This window comes from Terrapene carolina, unplaced genomic scaffold (genome assembly GCF_002925995.2).
Source record: "Terrapene carolina triunguis isolate 2854851 unplaced genomic scaffold, T_m_triunguis-2.0 Scaffold647, whole genome shotgun sequence".
In the NCBI taxonomy this organism is placed as follows: Eukaryota; Metazoa; Chordata; order Testudines; family Emydidae; genus Terrapene; species Terrapene triunguis.
Window position 1 is genome coordinate 354,334 of NW_020664998.1, and position 18,017 is coordinate 372,350.

At 53.2% G+C, this 18,017-nt stretch overlaps 2 protein-coding genes across 2 annotated transcripts in view; both read left to right on the plus strand.

Moving 5' to 3' along the window:
- The first annotated feature begins 200 nt into the window (after window positions 1-200).
- The window catches only part of LOC112103300 (phospholipase A2 inhibitor and Ly6/PLAUR domain-containing protein-like), an 83,157-nt gene continuing 65,340 nt past the window's right edge, over window positions 201-18,017 (plus strand). The window contains exon 1 of the mRNA XM_026659654.1: window positions 201-268. The gene's annotated coding sequence lies outside the window, so the exon portion shown is untranslated. The remainder of the gene's footprint in view (window positions 269-18,017) is intronic.
- On the plus strand, window positions 2,585-17,782 carry LOC113408019 (phospholipase A2 inhibitor and Ly6/PLAUR domain-containing protein-like). Its single transcript, XM_026659653.1, has 5 exons — window positions 2,585-2,678; window positions 8,330-8,452; window positions 15,719-15,877; window positions 16,554-16,694; window positions 17,466-17,782. The coding sequence occupies exons 1-5, from the start codon at window positions 2,621-2,623 to the stop codon at window positions 17,780-17,782; spliced, it is 798 nt and encodes a 265-aa protein (XP_026515438.1). The 5' UTR covers window positions 2,585-2,620.

Sequence of the window (18,017 nt, forward strand, 5' to 3'; positions counted from 1 at the left end):
ACCAGCAGACTTTATGAGACAAATTTTATAAAACACAAGCTGATGGGTTGAGAAAGAGTCGGTCTGAATTGTACTTAAAGAGGGAGTGGCCAGGCGTGAGGATCGTATAACATGTTACATTTCAGTCAATCATTACTCCCAATATATATATGATTCCAATTCTATCTTTGGCCTATATACAGAGGAAAGGGGCTGTGCTAGACAGGTTAGTGCATCTCTTCAATTTACAGAGAACTTGGAGGTGAACGGAACCATTGTGTGGCTGAAGGTAAGAGTTTTTAATGCCTTGTTATATTATCCTTTGCAATCTTCCATGATCTGCTGCAAAATGCGTAAAGGCTGGAGCTATATTGTGAATGGTGAAACCCCACGATGATGATAGAGCAGGGATAAAGCAGCTCAGTTTGTGCAAAGGAAAAGAAGCCCCACTCATGGAATGGTGTGTGAACGAAATAGGGAGATTTTCAAAGGCAAAACCAGCAGCGCGGGGGCCAGCATCTGCTGAAACTCCATGGGAGTCGGGCCTCGGACTCTCTTCAGCTGCTTTGAACATCCCAGGTTTAGGGAGCAGAGAGGAACCAGTCGACATACTTGATTTGGACTTTCCAAAAGCCTTCAGCAAACTCCCTCACCGTAGGACAGTACGGAATCGAAGCAGTCCTGGGGCGGGAGGCAATGGACTGTCATGGAGCAGAACCTGGACAATAGCCAGAGAACAGGAGTTTGCAGCGTTGTTGTAGCCGTGTGGGTCCCAGGATATCAGAGAGACAAGGTGGGTGAGGGAATAGCTTTTATTGGACCAGCTTCTGCTGGGGAGAGACACAAGCTCTCGAGCTCCGCTGACCCGCAGAAGAGCTCTGTGTCGCTCGGAAGCTCGTCTCTTCCCCCACCTTGTGTCTATAGAAAACAGAGTGGGAATTCATGGGAATTTTGTGTGATGGCAAAAGCTTAAAAGCGGAGGCCTCCAAGCTCTATCCTCGACCCAGCGTTCAAGGTACTCAAATGATCTGCAAGGGGGGTGAGCGAGGAGGTGGTGAAATCTGCAGAGGATTCAACTTACTGAGGTTAATCGGGAACTTCAGCGAGATCGAACGGAGCTGGGTCGATGGGCAACGCGATGGCAGATGAAGTTGTTTTGATCAATGCAAAGTAACGCACATGGGGAGGTCGGGGGTTTGTAGCATGCCTAGACCTGACAGGCTCTAACTGAACTGGGCTGATCCAGGGAAGGGACCAGAGCGTCCCCGTAGGAAGATCAATGGACACCTCAGCTCGCTGTGCAGCTGCAGAAGAGAGAAGCGAACAAGCCGTTGGGCTGCCCAAGGGATGGAGATAATGTGGAAAACACTGTAGTGCCCCTCTGCAGATCAGCAGGATGCTCTGACCCTGGTGCCCCACAGGCAGCGTCGGTCGCCCCATGTCAGAAGGGACGGTGCAGACCTGGAGCCAATACGGACGAGAGAGTGGAAACCTGGGCCAGCCTAGAGCCCTGCAGCGGGACTGGGATCCCACGGGACCCGCAGGACCTCCTGCCATAATAAAAGTATGGGTAAAAGAGTGGGTAAAAGTACTTTGTTGCGGGCAGGATTGGGTGGGCAAAGAAAGCAGAGTGTGGTAATATGCGGGAAAACACAGGGCAGCAGCTTGTCATCAATAGAGTTTCAGCAATATAAAGCAAGTTGGTTTTTACCCTTAAATTTAACCAGAGGATAGAAAGAGATTCGGTGTCTGTTATAACTGCAGTTAAACGACGTTTTACATGGTTTAAGTAAGATTTGTTTCATGCTTTTAATGGTAAAAATTATGTCTATCTTCCGTTTATATGTATAATATATTAACCAGACTGTTTTGTTTAAAAGTAGCCCGAGGGACTCTGTCTCTCTTGTGGGATTTGCGGGATCTAAGGTCTTTGCGGATGGGAGCGAAATAAAAATGCAAGGAACAGTTCAGGAGCGGGTGGGAGTGGGATTTAAAAAATAGCGCCATGCAGGGGTCTGCCCCAGAACTCCCACTCTGTTATCTCTGGGCATGTCTGTGGCGTGAGAGCATTGGGAGAAATTTTTCGACCAAAATGTTTCTCCAGTGAAAAATGCAGGTTCAGGGAGACTGAAACATTTTGCAAATTTGTGTCAATTTCGCCGGCCTGTTTCAGCTGAAAAAAATATCCTAGAAAAAAAAATCTTGACAAAACGGAAACGTTTGGTCTGGGTATTTCCAGAATTAGACGTGCTGATTTTTTTTTCAACTCAAAATGTCTTTTCATTTAAAAAATGTTGGCAACATTTCTATTTAAGCCAATGTTAAAATCTTCCCAAATGCTTGAAAATGAACCAAAACCATTTTTGTTCGGCTTTTCAGTTGGACAAGAAATTGGGCCAACTCAAAACAATTCCCCCCCGCCCCCCCGATCTTTTAGAACTGCCAGTGAACCAAAGATCTGTTATTTGTGCAGCTCTGTTGCCTGGTGCTCCACCCTGCCCCAAATCTTGGCTATAATTCCCTTTCCTTCCTCATTTCGGTCTTGACTCTCTCCTCCTTCCCCCCGACAGAGGTCGCTGTGTCAGCCGTGAGAAGCTCTGTTCAGCTCCGAGCCCAGCCCCGTGCGCCTCCCAGCACCAGGATGGTTTCCTTCATCCTCTGCCTTCTCCCTGCTCTCCTAGCTACAACGAGTGCACAAGGTGAGTCATCCGCTGCTGTGGCCATTTAAACCGTCCTGGACTTGGACCCTTTATACCCCACGGATCCCCAGTCAGGGGAACATCCAGCATGTGCAGGGAGGGGGGATTAGTTCTGTGTATTGTGTAAGGCACAGTCTACACTACAACTACTGTAGCCGCTTAGCCACAGTGCTGGAGCTGGGCCGGCAGAGCCCCGGAGTGAAGCCGTCGCCTGTCCCAATGGATGGGGCTTTTCCATCATTCTAGGAACTCACCTCCCTGAGCCAGTAGCCAGGCCGAGGGAAGCATTCACCCGTCAGCCCAGCTGCGTCTACTCCAGGGGTTGGGTTGGCCTAGATGCGGCACTCACGGTGTGGTTCCCCTTCTTCCCAAGCGCTGCAGTTATATCAACTTAACTGTATAGTGTAGACCAGGCCTGAAGGACACCATTACTGGATACTGCCCTGAATTCTTACGTCTATTAAAGCCCCTCGGCACTGCTTTTGCAAAATAAAAGGGACTAAATATAGGAGTAAATTACACTATAGGGGATTGAGGATAACCTGGAATAAGACCTAAAATTTCTGATCGCACCAGGCTCTCCAACTGAGCAAACAGAGACAGAATGAGATCTCATGGCTGGGAGTTGAATTTAGACCAATTGAAGGTGGAATTAATTCTGTCAGCAGCTTCTCAAGAGGCAGGGCAGCTTCTCCACCCCTTGGACACTGTCTATGGAGATTGGACGCCCTTCTAAAATATTGGCTGTAGCTCAACCATCAGATATGGGCTGGATGGCAGAATGGCTGGGCCAGGTTCTCTGGCTTGGACGATGCAGGAGCTCAGACTAGATCAGCATCAGAGCCTGAAAATCTTAGAGTCTCTAAAAGAAAAGTTGTGAAGCTGCTGCACTTACACAGCTTGTGTGCAGGGCGCTGTACATAAGGACTGAAGGGCAGAGATTGTTCACTTACATGTCCCCAAGAGGTCCCCAGCATGTCCATGTGCTGTGGTTAATGCCACTTGTATCAATGGTAATTTGGGGAACACGGGACAGTGAACGTCCTTTTGTTCTGTTTTTGCCTGGCAATTTCCATCCTTCCCATTCCCCACATATTGGGAACGGCTGGGCTGATCCAGAGAGATGTGTGCAAAGTTGGCTTTACCTTAAGCCACCTTTACATCCCAAAGACTAAGGGCCGTGTAACCGGGTTGTAAATCTCGGGGACCAGTCATCACAGAGCCTCCCCAACGGGGAGCAATCCCCATGAGCCTAGGGGCCAAGACAGCTGGCTTCTGCACCCCAAATCTTTTTGACAGACCCCTCTGCTGGCCGGCTGGCAGCCCAGAGAGCCTGGCTGCACTCACATCAGTGGCCTTTCCCTATTTCTATGCAACCCAATAACGTTTGAACGCTGCGTTCCATTAACTCCAGAATTTATGGGGATGTTCTAGACATCACTGGGCAGAACCACATTGACTTTGGGGGGAAATCAGAAAACGGAAAGAGGGAAATTGGGGACACACAGAGCCATTGGCGTCTGGCCAGTCCAGCCACACTTTCAACCATCTCTGTGACTGTGTATGTCAACGAGCCAGTTGGTGGTGCCATTGACACCTTCCAGCCCATCAACCCCGGCCTCCAGCCCAGCGTCCCCATGGAGCGTAACATGTTACACCCTGAGTGGCTGATCTCCCAGATAGAAACAAGGATGATGGTGGAGGGGGGGGGGAATGGGCGACACACAGCGCCCCTGGCATGGGGGGAGAAGGGGGAGACCCTGGTACGCGGGAGGGGAAATGGGGGGGGGAAGACAGAGCCCCTGGCATTGGAGTGAATCAGGGACCCTGGTATGGGGGGGAATAGGGAATGGGGGGCACATAGAGCCCCTGGCATGAGGTGGGGGGGGGCTACATGGCATCCCTGAAATTCAGCGGGGTGGGAGGGACACACAAGGAGTTTGTGAGGATAATGGGGGGCTGCAAGGAGCCCCGGGCCGTGCAATGGACTCAGCCAATGCAGGCTGCAAAGCGAGTGACTCTCCAGTACTGTGAATACCTGCACAACGGGAGCCACATCTGGGGTGGGCGGAGCTTATTTTATGGGTGAAGCTTGGGGAAAGCACTGTCCCTTTGACCCGTCCCCAATTTGTCCCCCCCCAGTACCACTGCCCAGAGTCTGAGATTGTGCAATTGCTGAGTGTCCAGGAGGAAATCGGATCTGTTAACCCCTCGGCTCGTTTGGAGCAGATGGTGCTGGTGGGGGAGGGGTAATATATGTGAAAATAAGCGTAGAGTCAAATGAAGTAAAAATCTTAAATGAACCAAACTGTCCCGCAGAATCTCCATGGATTGTAATTCCATGCTTGGATAATAAGAATATAGCAGGAGGGATATATAACCAACCACCTGGCCAGGATGATGATAGTGACTGTGAAATGCTCAGGGAGATTAGAGAGGCTATAAAAATAAAAAACTGAATTATAATGGGGGATTTTAACTATCCCCATACTGACTGGGTACATATCACCTCAGGACGGGATGCAGAGATAAAGTTTCTTGACACCTTAAATGACTGGTCTTGGAGCAGCTGGTCCTGGAACCCACCAGAGAAGAGGCAATTCTTGATTTAGTCCTAAGTGGAGCACAGGATCTGGTCCAAGAGATGAATATAGCTGGACCGTATGGTAATAGTGACCATAATATAATTAAATTTAACATCTCTGTGGCGGGGAAAACACTACAGCGGCCCAACACTGTAGCATTTAATTTCAGAAAGGGGAACTACACAAAAATGAGGAAGTTAGTTAAACAGAAATTAAAAGGTACAGCGCCAAACGTGAAATCTCTGCAAGCTGCATGGTAACTTTTTAGGGACACCATAACAGAGGCTCAACTTAAATTTTAATTCAAAGTAAAAAACATAGTAAGAGAACCAAAAAAGAGCCCCCGTGGCTAAACAAAGTAAAAGAAGCAGCGAGAGGCAAAAAGGCATCCTTTATAAAGTGGAAGTTAAATCCTACTGAGGAAAATAGAAAGGAGCATAAACTCTGGCAAGTGAAATGTAAAAATATAATTAGTAAGGCCAAAAAAGAATTTGAAGAACAGCTAGCCAGAGACTCCAAAAGTAATAGCAGAAGCAGGAAGCTGCTAAACAACCAGTGGGGCCACTGGACGATCAAGATGCTAAAGGAGCACTCAGGACAATAAGGCCATTGCAGAGAAACTAAATGAATTCTTTGCATCGGTCTTCACAGCTCAGGATGTGAGGGAGATTCCCCAAACTGAGCCATTCTTTTCAGGTAACAAATCTCAGGAACTGTCCCAGATTGAGGTGTCATTAGAGGAGGTTTTGGAACACATTGATAAACTAAACAGTAATAAGTCACCAGGACCTGATGGTATTCACCCAAGAGGTCTGAAGGAACTCAAATGTCAAATTGCGGATATGCTACTAACTGTCATCTGCAACCTATCATTTAAATCAGGTTCTGTACCAGATGACAGGAGGATCGCTAATGTGACGCCAATTTTTAAAAAAGACTCAAGAGCTGATCCCAGTAATTACAGGCCAGTAAGCCCGACTTCAGTACCTGGCAAACTGGTTGAAACTATAATAATGAACAGAATGTCAGACACATGGATGAGCATGATTTGTTGGGGAAGAGTCAACATGTTTTTTTGTAAAGGGAAATCACGCCTCACCAATCTACTAGAATTCTTTGAGCGGGTCAACAAGCATGTGAACAAGGGGGATCCAGTGGATCTAGATTTTCAGAAAGCCTTTGACAAGGTCCCTCACCAAAGGCCCTTAAGCAAAGTAAGCTGTCATGGGATAAGAGGGAAGGTTCTCTCATGGATCGGTAACTGGTTAAAAGATAGGAAACAAAGGGTAGGTTTAAATGGTCAGTTTTCAGAATGGAGAGAGGTAAATAGTGGTGTCTCCCAAGGGTCTGTACTGGGCCCAGTGCTGTTCAACATATTCATAAATGATCTGGAAAAAGGGGTAAACAGTGAGGTGGCAAAATTTGCAGATCATACAAAATTACTCACGATACTTAAGTCTAAATCAGACTGCGAAGAGCTACAAAAGGATCTCTCAAAACTGGGTGACTGGGTAACAAAATGGCAGATGAAATTCAGTGTTGATAAATGCAAAGTAATGCACATTGGAAAACATAATCCCAACTCTACATATAAAACGATGGGGACTAAATTAGCTGTTACCACTCAAGAAAGAGATCTTGGAGTCACTGTGGATAGTTCTCTGAAAACATCCACTCGATGTGCAGCGGCAATCAGAAAAGCGAACAAAATGTTGGGAATCATCAGGAAAGGGATAGATAATGAGACAGAAAATATCATATTGCCTCAGTATAAATCCATGCTATGCCCACATCCTGAATACTGCATCGCCCCATCTCAAAAAAGGTATATTGGAATTGGAAAAGGTACAGAAAAGGGCTACAAAAATGATTAGGGGTATAGGACAGGTTCCGTATGAGGAGAGAATAATAAGACAGAATTTTCAGCTTGGAAAAAAGATGACTAAGTGGGGATAATGGCATATTGGGCTGTATTAGTAGGAGAATTGCTAGCAGATCGAGGGAAGTGATTATTCCCATTGATTCGGCACTGGTGAGTCCATATCTGGAGTATTACATCCAGTTTGGGGCCCCCCACTACAGAAGGGATGTGGACAAATTGGAGAGAGTCCAGAGGAGGGCAACGAAAATGATCAGGTGGCTGGGACACATGATTTACGAGGAGGGGCTGAGGGAACTGGGATTATTTAGTCTGCAGAAGAGAAGAATGAGGGGGGATTTGATAGCTGCTTTCAACTATCTGAAGGGGGGTTCCAAAGAGGATGGATCTAGACTGTTCTCAGTGGTACCAGATGACAGAACAAGGAGCAATGGTCTCAAGTTGCAGTGGGGGAGGTTTAGGTTGGATATTAGGAAACACTATTTCACTAGGAGGGTGGTGAAGCACTGGAATGGGTTACTTAGGGAGGTGGTGGAATCTCCATCCTTAGTGGTTTTTAAGGCCTGGCTTGACAAAGTTTAGTTGGTGTTGGTTCTGCTTTGAGCAGGGGGTTGGACTAGATGACCTCCTGAGGTCTCTTCCAACACTAATCTTCTATGATTCCATGATATGATAGAGGTCTATAAAATCATGACTGGTGTGGAGAAAGTAAATAAGGAAGTGTTATTTACTCCTCATAACACAAGAACTAGGTGTCACTGACTTAAATTAATAGGTTGCAGGTTTAAAACAAACAAAAGGAAGTATTTCTTCACACAACGCTTGGTCAACCCGTGGAACTCTTTGCCAGAGGACGTTGTACAGGACAAGACTATAACAGGGTTCAAACAAGAACTAGATAAGTTCATGGAGGATAGGTCCATCATTGGGTAATAGCCAGGACAGGCAGGGATGGTGTCTCAGCTCTGTTTGCCAGGAGTTGGGAATGGATGACAGGAGATGGATCACTTGATTACCTGTTCTGTTCATTCCTTCTGGGACACCTGGCATTGGCCACTGTCGGTAGACAGGATACTGGGCTAGATGGACCTTTGGTCTGACTCAGTCTGGCCGTTCTTATGAAGACATGTCAGAGGTGACACTGTTACACAACAGTAAGAAGGAAACACTTGTTCTTCTTTCTCCAGGTGAGACCCTGACATGTGACACGTGCTTTGGCCAAACGGAGACCTGCAGTTTCGCTGCAGGAACCTGCCAAGACAACAAGGCTACTGGTGGCTGCCTCTCCGTGGCAGAAGATATTACACTGGGTAGGTGACATTGCCTTCAACCCAGGCACATCCTATCCTGTAGTCTGTCACCATCCTCATTGCTAAGGCCAACCCCAAACAGTCCATCAACAAAGCACATTCACCCGGCACAGAACACTCAGTCTGTGCTCAAGGCTCAGGCAACGTTACGGTGTCTTACGTAGCGACTGGAAGACACGGCGGTTCAAAATCCTCACCCCAAATTGCAAATCTCCTATTCACTTTAGTGGGGCCAGGATTCCACTAAGTTTTCATCTCCACAATGGATGGCTGCGCTTCAACAAGCGAAGCTGCTTTGATAGAAATGCCCGTTCTGAAATGTGTTAAAAACAGGAGATTGGCGCTGAGATCCCTTGTAGACTGTCGGCTTGCTCCCAGGGTCCTGTCCGAAGCCGTTATTCACCTGCTCAGGGCTGAAGCCCTGCCTTACAAGTTTTTCCCCTTGCTTGGGATGCAAATTCTAGGTAGTTTTTGCCCACTTGACTTAAAGAGATTCCAAACCTTCTCCGTGTTCAACTCCCTGAGGTCTTCAGGCCGGCGGATTTCACTGGTTCCCTTCACTTCTCAACGTTTGCCCTTTTAAAATGAAACCCTGAGTTACAGACCCATTTTTGTTCATCCTTCTATTGAATTAAAGAGATTTAATGGCTCCTTCCACTTACCCTATAAGAAGGATGCATAGCACAGCATCAGCTTTAACGTGGGCTGTCTATATCTATCTGTCACGGACTCACAGGTCGCGCCCACTCTAGGCCCCGTGCGGTCCATGGGGGGTGCCCCTTTCAGTGAGACAGCCCTTCTCGGGGGTCCACTCTCTCTCGGGGTCCGGCCCCTCCACCTCCTGGATCTGCACCTCTCTGAGCCTTTGCACGTCTGTCTCTGCCATGGACCCCCTCAGGGAGTCCACTCGCTCTGGACCCCCGGGGCCTCCTCCCCCGAAGGGGTTGATGCAACCCTGTTCTCTAGACCGGAGTGACTCTCAGCCAGCATGAAACAGGAGGGTTTATTGAGAGTTGAACACAGCACAGGAAACTCTCTGACCCTCAGGCCTGGCCTCCCTCAGCCCAGCACATCCCAGTCTCTCTGCCTCCAGGTGGGCCCTGCCTGCTTCCCCTCTCCAGCCCCGAGCCCCCCTGCTGGGCATCTGAGATCCCCGGCCCCAGGCCCCGCCTCTGTCCATTGTCTTCCCTCCAGGTAAACAAGGTCGTAAACCGGGGCCTCCTCTCCTGCTTCTCCCTCTGGCTGGAACCGGCTGGAACAGGCTGAACGGAGCAGGGTCACTTAGCCAGTGACCTGGGGAAGTTCAGGGTCCCCGCCCCGCGATAAAGCATCCGCTATAACATTGGCACTCCCCCTCACATGGACCACCTCCATGTCATACCCCTGGAGGAGCAGGGCCCACCTCAGCAGCTTGGCATTAGCCCCTTTCATTTGGTGCAGCCACATCAGGGGCGAATGGTCGGTGTACACGGTGAAGCGCCGCCCAAATAGATATGGCTGCAGTTTGTTAAGGGCCCACACCATGGCCAGGCATTCCTTCTCTATGGCCGCATAGTGCTGCTCCCGGGGCAGCAGCTTCTTGCTCAGGTACACAATGGGGTGTCTTCCCCCCTTAGTATCAGTTTGCATCAGTACTGCCCCCAGCCCTGTGTCCGAGGCGTCAGTGAACACCAGGAAGGGTTTGTTAAAATCCGGGTTTACCAGCACCGGGCCCTGGATAAGTGCCCCCTTCAGCGCACAGAGAGCCCTCTGGCACTGCTCGGTCCAGATCACCTTGTCCGGCTTTCCCTTCCGACACAGCTCCGTGAGGGGAGCTGCCAGGGAGCTAAAGTGGGGCACAAACCTCCGGTAGTACCCTGCCATCCCAATGAAAGCCTGGACCTGCTTCTTAGTCTGGGGAGTGGCCAGGCCTTGATTGCCTCCACTTTGGCCGGCTCCGGCTTCAGGTGGCTGCCCCCCACCTTGTGGCCCAGGTATAAAACCTCTGCCATCCCCACCTTGCACTTTTCCGCTTTTATGGTCAGTCCTGCATCCTGGAGGCGACCCAGCACTCTCTTCACCTGGGACACATGTTCCTCCCAGGTCTGGCTAAAGACACAGATATCGTCAATATACGCTAGTGCAAAGCCCTCCATCCCCCTTAGTAACTGATCCACCAGGCGCTGGAAGGTGGCAGGTCCCCCCTTGAGGCCGAAAGGCAGGACCAGGAACTCGAAGAGCCCTATTGGTGTGGTGAAGGCTGACTTCGCCCTGGTCTCCGGGTCCAGAGGCACCTGTCAGTAGCCTTTGGTAAGATCCATGGTAGTGAGGTACCGGGCACCCCCCAACTTGTCTAGGACCTCATCGGTCCTAGGCATGGGGTAGGCATCGGACACGGTAATGGCATTGAGCTTCCGATAGTCCACACAGAACCGGATCGACCCGTCCTTCTTGGGGACCAGCACCACGGGTGAGGCCCAGGGACTGGCGGACGGCTGGATCACCCCTAAAGCCAGCATGTCCCCGACCTCTCTCTCCAGGTCCTGGGCTGTTTTCCCAGTGACCCTGAATGGGGAACACCTGATGGGAGGGTTGGTTCCCGTCTCCACCCGGTGGACAGCCAGGTTAGTGAGCCCAGGCCGGCTGGAGAACAGCTGCCGGTATGAATGCAGCACGGCTCTGATCTCTGCCTGCTGGGCAGGGGTTAGCTGGTCTGAGAGGGGAATTGATTCTAGCGAGGGGTTAGCCCCAGCCTCAGGGAGGAGTCCCACCAGGGGGTCCTCTCCTTTCTCCTCCCACTGCCCACACACAGCCAGCACCAACTTCTCCCTGTCCCAGTACGGCTTCATCATGTTGACGTGATACACCCGGTGGCTGTGAGCCCGGTTGGACAGTTCCACCACATAGTTCACCTCGTTTACCTGTCTGATGACCGTGAAGGGGCCGTCCCAGGCCGCTTGCAGCTTGTTCTTCCTCACGGGGATGAGGAGCATCACCTGATCCCCGGTAGCATATGAGCGGGCACGGGCTGAGCGGTCGTACCAGACCTTCTGCTTCCTCTGGGCCCTTGCTAGGTTCCCCCTAGCCAAGCCCATGAGCTCCACGAGCTTTTCCCGGAAAGTCAGTACATACTCTACCACTGATTCCCCATCGGGAGAGGCCTTTCCCTCCCACTCGGCTCTCATCAAGTCCAGGGGCCCCCTCACCCTCCTTCCGTACAGCAACTCGAACGGGGAGAACCCTGTGGATTCCTGGGGCACTTCCCTATATGCGAACAGCAGGTGGGGTAAATACTTGTCCCAGTCCTGCGGGTGCTGGTCCATAAAGGTTTTCAGCATCCTCTTTAGGGTCCCATTGAACCTCTCCACTAGCCCGTTGGACTGAGGGTGGTAGGCTGAGGCCCAGGTGTGTCGGACCCCACACTTCTCCCACAAGCACTGGAGCAGGGTCGACATGAAGTTAGACCCCTGGTCTGTAAGGACCTCCTTGGGGAACCCCACTCTGCTGAAGATGGTCAGCAGCGCGTCTGCCACGGTGTCTGCCTCAATAGAGGACAAGGCCACCGCCTCGGGGTAGCGCGTAGCAAAATCTACCACCACCAGGATGTATTTCTTCCCTGACCGGGTCACCCTGCTGAGGGGACCCACTATGTCCACGGCCACCTTCTGGAAAGGCTCTTCTATGATAGGCAAAGGTCTTAGCGGGGCTTTACACTTATCCCGGGCCTTTCCCACCCTCTGGCAGGAGTCACAGGTCCCGCAATACTGTCGGATAGCGTCAAAGACCCCGGGCCAGTAAAAGTTCTGCAGCAGCCTCTGCCTGGTGCGCCGGATGCCCTGATGCCCCGAAAGGGGGATATCGTGGGCCAAGAACAACAGTTTGCGGCGGTACCTCTGGGGAACCACCAGCTGCCTCCCGACTTTCCAAGATTCAGTTCGCCCTGAACCAGTCCATTCCCGGTACAGGAATCCCTTCTTCCACAGGAATCGCTCCCGGCAGTCCTCCCCCTGGGATCCTGCACTGTCGTGGCTAGCCAGGGCCCTCAGTTTCTCCAGGGAGGGATCCACCTGCAGCTCCGTTTGGAATTCAGCTGCTGGGTCTGAGGCTACAGCCCTGGCTGGTGGCGCCTCAGTTTCCCCACCCTGGGATGGAGGCTCCGGCCCAGCCCTGTCGAGCCCTACCCTTGGCGCTTCAGCCCCCCTCCTCGGGAGGTCCCGCGCCCCTCGCTGGCTCTGGCTCCGGGTAAGGACCAGGGCGCTATGAGTGTCATCCGGCCAATTCTCCAAGTCATTACCCATTAGCACTTCGGTAGGCAGGTGGTCGTGCACCCCAACCTCTTTGGGTCCCTCCTTAGCCCCCCATTTCAGGTGTATCCTCGCTACAGGCACCTTGACGGGGGGCCCAAACACTCCCCTCCGGGTCAGGTAGGCATCGGGCACTAGCTGGTCTGGTTCCACCACCTCAGACCGCGCCAGCGTCACCTCTGCACCCGTGTCCCAGAACCCCTGGACACGTCTTCCCCCCACCTCAATGGGGATGATGTGGCGATTGTTCCCCGGGGCCTGTCCCACGCTCACCCGGCGGATTGGGTACGGGTGCTCTGGACCTGGGGCCCCGCCTTCCCTTGCTGGCCTGGCCTGGCGGTCCCCTCCCCCTGGCACGGCCCTCTCAACTGCAGCCCCTGGGCCCGGCGGTGCCCCCTCTCGGTGGCCTTCCACCCAGTTAACACCCCGCGGGTTCTGCTTGGCTGCCATTTCCTTCATCTTCAGGCACTGTGACACCTTGTGCCCCTTTTGGCCACAGTAATTACACCTCACGTCTCTCAAGTCCCACGAGGGGGGTCGCCCCGCCCCGGCAGTCCCGGGCACCCCTGAGTAGGGCTTCCTGGAGTCCCACCTTTGAGAGGGCTCAGGGTGACTCCCTTTATGAGTCCCTGATGTGGGTCTCCCCCCTACCCCCGATCTACTGTCCACGAACTCATCTGCCAGCGCCCCTGCACGGCGCAGCTCTTTGGGCTTCCGGTCCACTAGCCACATCTTAAGGTCCGGAGGGCAGATGTCATACAGCTGCTCCAACCCCACCAGGTTATACACATCCTCTGCGGTAGTGGCTCCTGCGCCCTTCCCCCACTTGCGGAGATATTCCCCCAGCAAGTTGGTGACCTCCTTGTAAGAGACACCTGAGGCCTTGCGCACACCCCGGAACCGTTTCCTGTACGCCTCGGGGGTCAGTTCAAACTTCAGCAGCAAAGCCTGTTTGAACAGGTCGTAGTCCCCCGTCTCAACACCATCCATTTGGCTGAACGCCTGTATGGCTTTGGGACCCAGCAGGGGGGTCAGACAGCGAAGCCTGTCTGCGGGATCAATCTGGTTCAGTTCACAAGCCTTCTCAAAGGCTGTGAGGTAGGCATCAATATCCCCCCCTCCTTGAACTGGGGCAGCAGTTTGGTGTCTAGATTCCCCACAACACTGGCGTCTCGGGGCCCTTCCCCACTTACCCCGCGGCAGGCCCTCTTGGCCCGCCTCTCGTCCATCTCCAACTCGTGCTTCCGCTGTTCTACACGGTCCGCTCGTTCTCTCTCTCTGTCCACCAGCCTCCGATCCTCCAGCTCCAGCTCCTTTGCTTTCAGCTGCAGCTCCAGTCTCCACAGCTCCTCTAGGGAGGAACCTGTCTGGGGTCTCCCTGTGCTGACTGGGGAGTCAGGTCTGACCCACTCCCGGTCACTACACAGACTGCCCCCCCGGCTACCCCCCGGCTCTCCGGGCACCCCGGGAGCCCCCCTGGGGTCTGGAGCCTGCGCCTCAGACGGGTCATTCTCTACAAGCTGAGCAATCAGCCGCTCCTTAGTGAGCCTCCCCACGCTCAGCCCCCTCTCCCTGCAGAGACGGGCCAGGTCGCTCTTACGGAGCTGGTTCTAGGCCATTTCCAGGCTGGTTCCGTTCAATACCCTCGTTCTATCGCTGGCAGCCACTCACTGCAAAGTGCCTGCGCCCGCAGCCAACGTCTACAGGGTGCAGCCGCGAAAGATCCCACTTCTGACACCACGTTGTCACGGACTCACAGGTCGTGCCCACTCTTGGCCCCGTGCGGTCCATGGGGGGTGCCCCTTTTAGTGAGACAGCCCTTCTCGGGGGTCCACTCTCTCTCGGGGTCAGGCCCCTCCACCTCCTGGATCCGCACCTCTCTGAGCCTTTGCACGTCTGTCTCTGCTGTGGGCCCCCTCAGGGAGTCCACTCACTCTGGACCCCCGGGGCCTCCACCCCCAAAGGGGTTGATGCAACCCTGTTCTCTAGACCGGAGTGACTCTCAGCCAGCATGAAACAGGAGGGTTTATTGAGAGTTGAACACAGCACAGGAAACTCTCTGGCCTCACGCCTGGGCTCCCTCAGCCCAGCACATCCCAGTCTCCCTGCATCCAGGTGGGCCCTGCCTGCTCCCCCTCTCCAGCCCAGAGCCCCCCTGCTCCCAGCTGGGCATCTGAGATCCCCTGGCCCCAGGCCCCGCCTCTGTCCATTGTCTTCCCTCCAGGTAAACAGGGTCGTAAACCGGTGCCTCCTCTCCTGCTTCTCCCTCTGGCTGGAACCGGCTGGTCAGGTCACTGGGTCCTCACTCTGCAGCCCATTGTCCTCCCACTGGCCAGAACCGGCTGCGTCTCCTCAGCTGGGCCTCTGGGTCACCAGGTCGCCAGGTCACCGGTCGCTGGGGTATCCATCCTCCCGGCCACCGGCTGGGTCCCCACGTCCTCTCTCCGGTCCTCTGCAAAACATACTCCCTCTCCCCTCACCTCGTTAAACCAGTAACACCCAGGGAAACTGAGTCCCACCCCCTCCGCATGCAAACCCTTGAAACTCCCCCGAAAACCAGAAAACCCCCCACTTAGTCACACTATCTAATCTCCATACACCCATCTCTCTCTCGCTGTCTGACCACACTCAGGAAATTTTCCCAGCACAGTCACACATGGGTTTATTCAAACTTCCACCCACTCAGGGTACGGCTTCACTGCAGAGTTAACATGGGCTGTGACCCGAGGTTTAGCCCTAGCCCCCACACCTCCCCCTACTATCCACCCACAAAACCCTTTAACCTCAGGCTAGCTGATGCAATTTGGGGTGGAGTTTAGACCCGGGTTCCTCTTTAACTTCTTGAATTGTGGGCCCCAAACTGGACACCGGATCCCAGCAACTGTTGCCCCAGGGCCAATCATGGAGGTAAAGTAACCTCACTGCTGTTACTTGAGATTTCCCTCTGAGTCTCTCATTTTCTATTTTGGTTTTCTTAACAAAGATGGGACAAGGACCCCGTTCTTCTACAAAGAATGTCTAAGTAACTATAAAAGTGACATCAAAGTCCCCATCTCTTTCACTGTTGGGAATGGCAAGTATTTCAGGATCAACACCACACAATGCAACGACACAGATAACTGTAACTCGGCTATACTTGGAGGTAAGTTATGGGTCTGTTTTTACCGTCCCTGTTTCATGGTTTGTCCACAGGAACAGTTAGACGGCGCTGAGCTGGGGTGTGAATCTAGCTCTCCGCGTGCCCCCTGCTGATGCACGTTAACAGCTTGTTAGAGCACCCTGAAATTGGACTAGCTTAAATCACATTAATGAACGGTTCACGTGCATCAGCAGGGGGCACGTGGACAGCTAGGCCATGGCAGGCTGGGTCAGGGTCGATTCACACCCCAGTGGATCTTTAGACTCCCCCGCCCCTTACTACAGTTGAATGGTTCATGTGGACAAGCCCCGGCACAACTGTATTTGTTCCCATTTCTCCCCTTTACTGCCCCCAACATCCATTTACTCGAGTCGGAGCCCATGTGAAACCAGACGGGCGAGGGCTGCACGTGAGAGAGGGGGTAGCAGCCGGGATAGGCTCAAATCTAAACCTCCCTGAACCTGTCAGGCTCCACCTTCAAACTCGCCGGGATCTGGAACTGATCGGATGCGGCGTTCACAGATAGTTGTGTCACAGACAGATGGAGAAATGCTGTCGGACGGGGGGTGGGGCCTTCACGTGCTCGGGCAATGCACGGCAGTGGGCACATCCCACAGGTTGAATGAGGTTTAACCCACCCTGTGACCATCTCTCTCTCTCTCTCTCTGTCGGTTCTCAGTGCCTACGGGGAACACCACCAAGAACGGGCTGCAGTGCCCCACCTGCTTTGCTCTGAACTTCACCGTCTGCAACAACTCAGTCACCCCTTGTACCGGGGACGAGACCTATTGCATGGATTTCACTGGGTACCTAGTGAACGGTAAATGTTGCCAGCTGGCCGCAGTGCGGGAGCTACCCCGGGAATCTCACACCTGAGGAACTCCCCAGAGACTGGTGAAAACTAGTCTGTGCTGGGCCCTTGGGCGGGTGGGGGCAGCCAAGGGGGGGTTTTGGCCGGAGGGAAGGAGAGAGGAATTTGGAAATTTTCCCTTCCTCACCAGTTCCCCCCTCTCAGTGATGCCGCCCTGCTCCTGGAGTTATGACAACGCGTCTCTTGCCATGGGAAGGGTTGTTATGTTGATGATGCAGAGCTGGGGAGAGAACCCAGGAGTCCTGGCTCCCAGCCCCACTGCTCTAACCACTAGACCCCACCCCCTGTATGTTTAAGGTGGAGCTAAGCTATTGCTCAGTGCGGAAGCTCCTGTTCTCAGTGTGTGGCCAGGACTCCCAGCACTTTGGGGTGTTTATACAATAACTGAACCGAGCGGTTGGGGCTGCCGGGGATGGTGAGAGCCGGGCGTGTTCCCCAGGGGTGCCGGGCGCTGGGGAAGGAGCCGCCCCCGGCAATCAGCTGGGTCCCAAACTCCAGCTTCAGTGTCTTGTGGAGCTGCAGAAAGGGGCGCGGGGGAGACGAGAGGGGACCAGACGCCCGCCCTGCCGTGGCCGGTTACAGCGAGAGCAGGGAGAGCACCGGGCGCGTGGGAACGGGAGGCAGAGGTGGGAACCGCTGGATGGTGGAGTCAGAGGTTCTGGGGGCAGAGAAGGAACCAGAGCTGCCAGCGCCTAATAACAGGCTGATTGTCTCCCTCAGATTCAGCTATTTCAACAATTGTTGGAAAAGGCTGCGCTACTGCATCCACAAAAGAGATTAAACCTGAAACCACCCTGATTTCCGCAGCCTACAGATACGTCTTTTTATGGGGGACCTCTGTTCCAGCGGAGAAAATACCCATCAACCCCCCTTCCACAACCGCTACCCCCGCTAATACCACCCCCACCCCCACCCCTTCCCCTATAAATATCACCCTCCCCAAAACAACCCCCAGTGGGGCCAGCCCGGAGAAATTCTCCTTTGCCCTCTACCTGCCTGGCCTGACTGGGCTGCTGCTGGTGAAACTGCTCTCCTGAGCCCCCGCCCTGCACGGCCCACGCAGCACCTGGTGCCTGTGAATAAAGGCCTGAAGTCCCAGCTGCCCCCCCTCCGAGGCCCCTCCGCGCTGCCAGGCGATGCAAAGGGGCCACTGCATAGCCAAGGGTCTGCCCAGCGTATGGGTGTGTGTCTGTCCCAGTACCTCGCGGCTGGCTGGAATCTCTCTGTGCATTACGAAATTCACGGAATAAATCAGGATCCGAAATAAAAGCC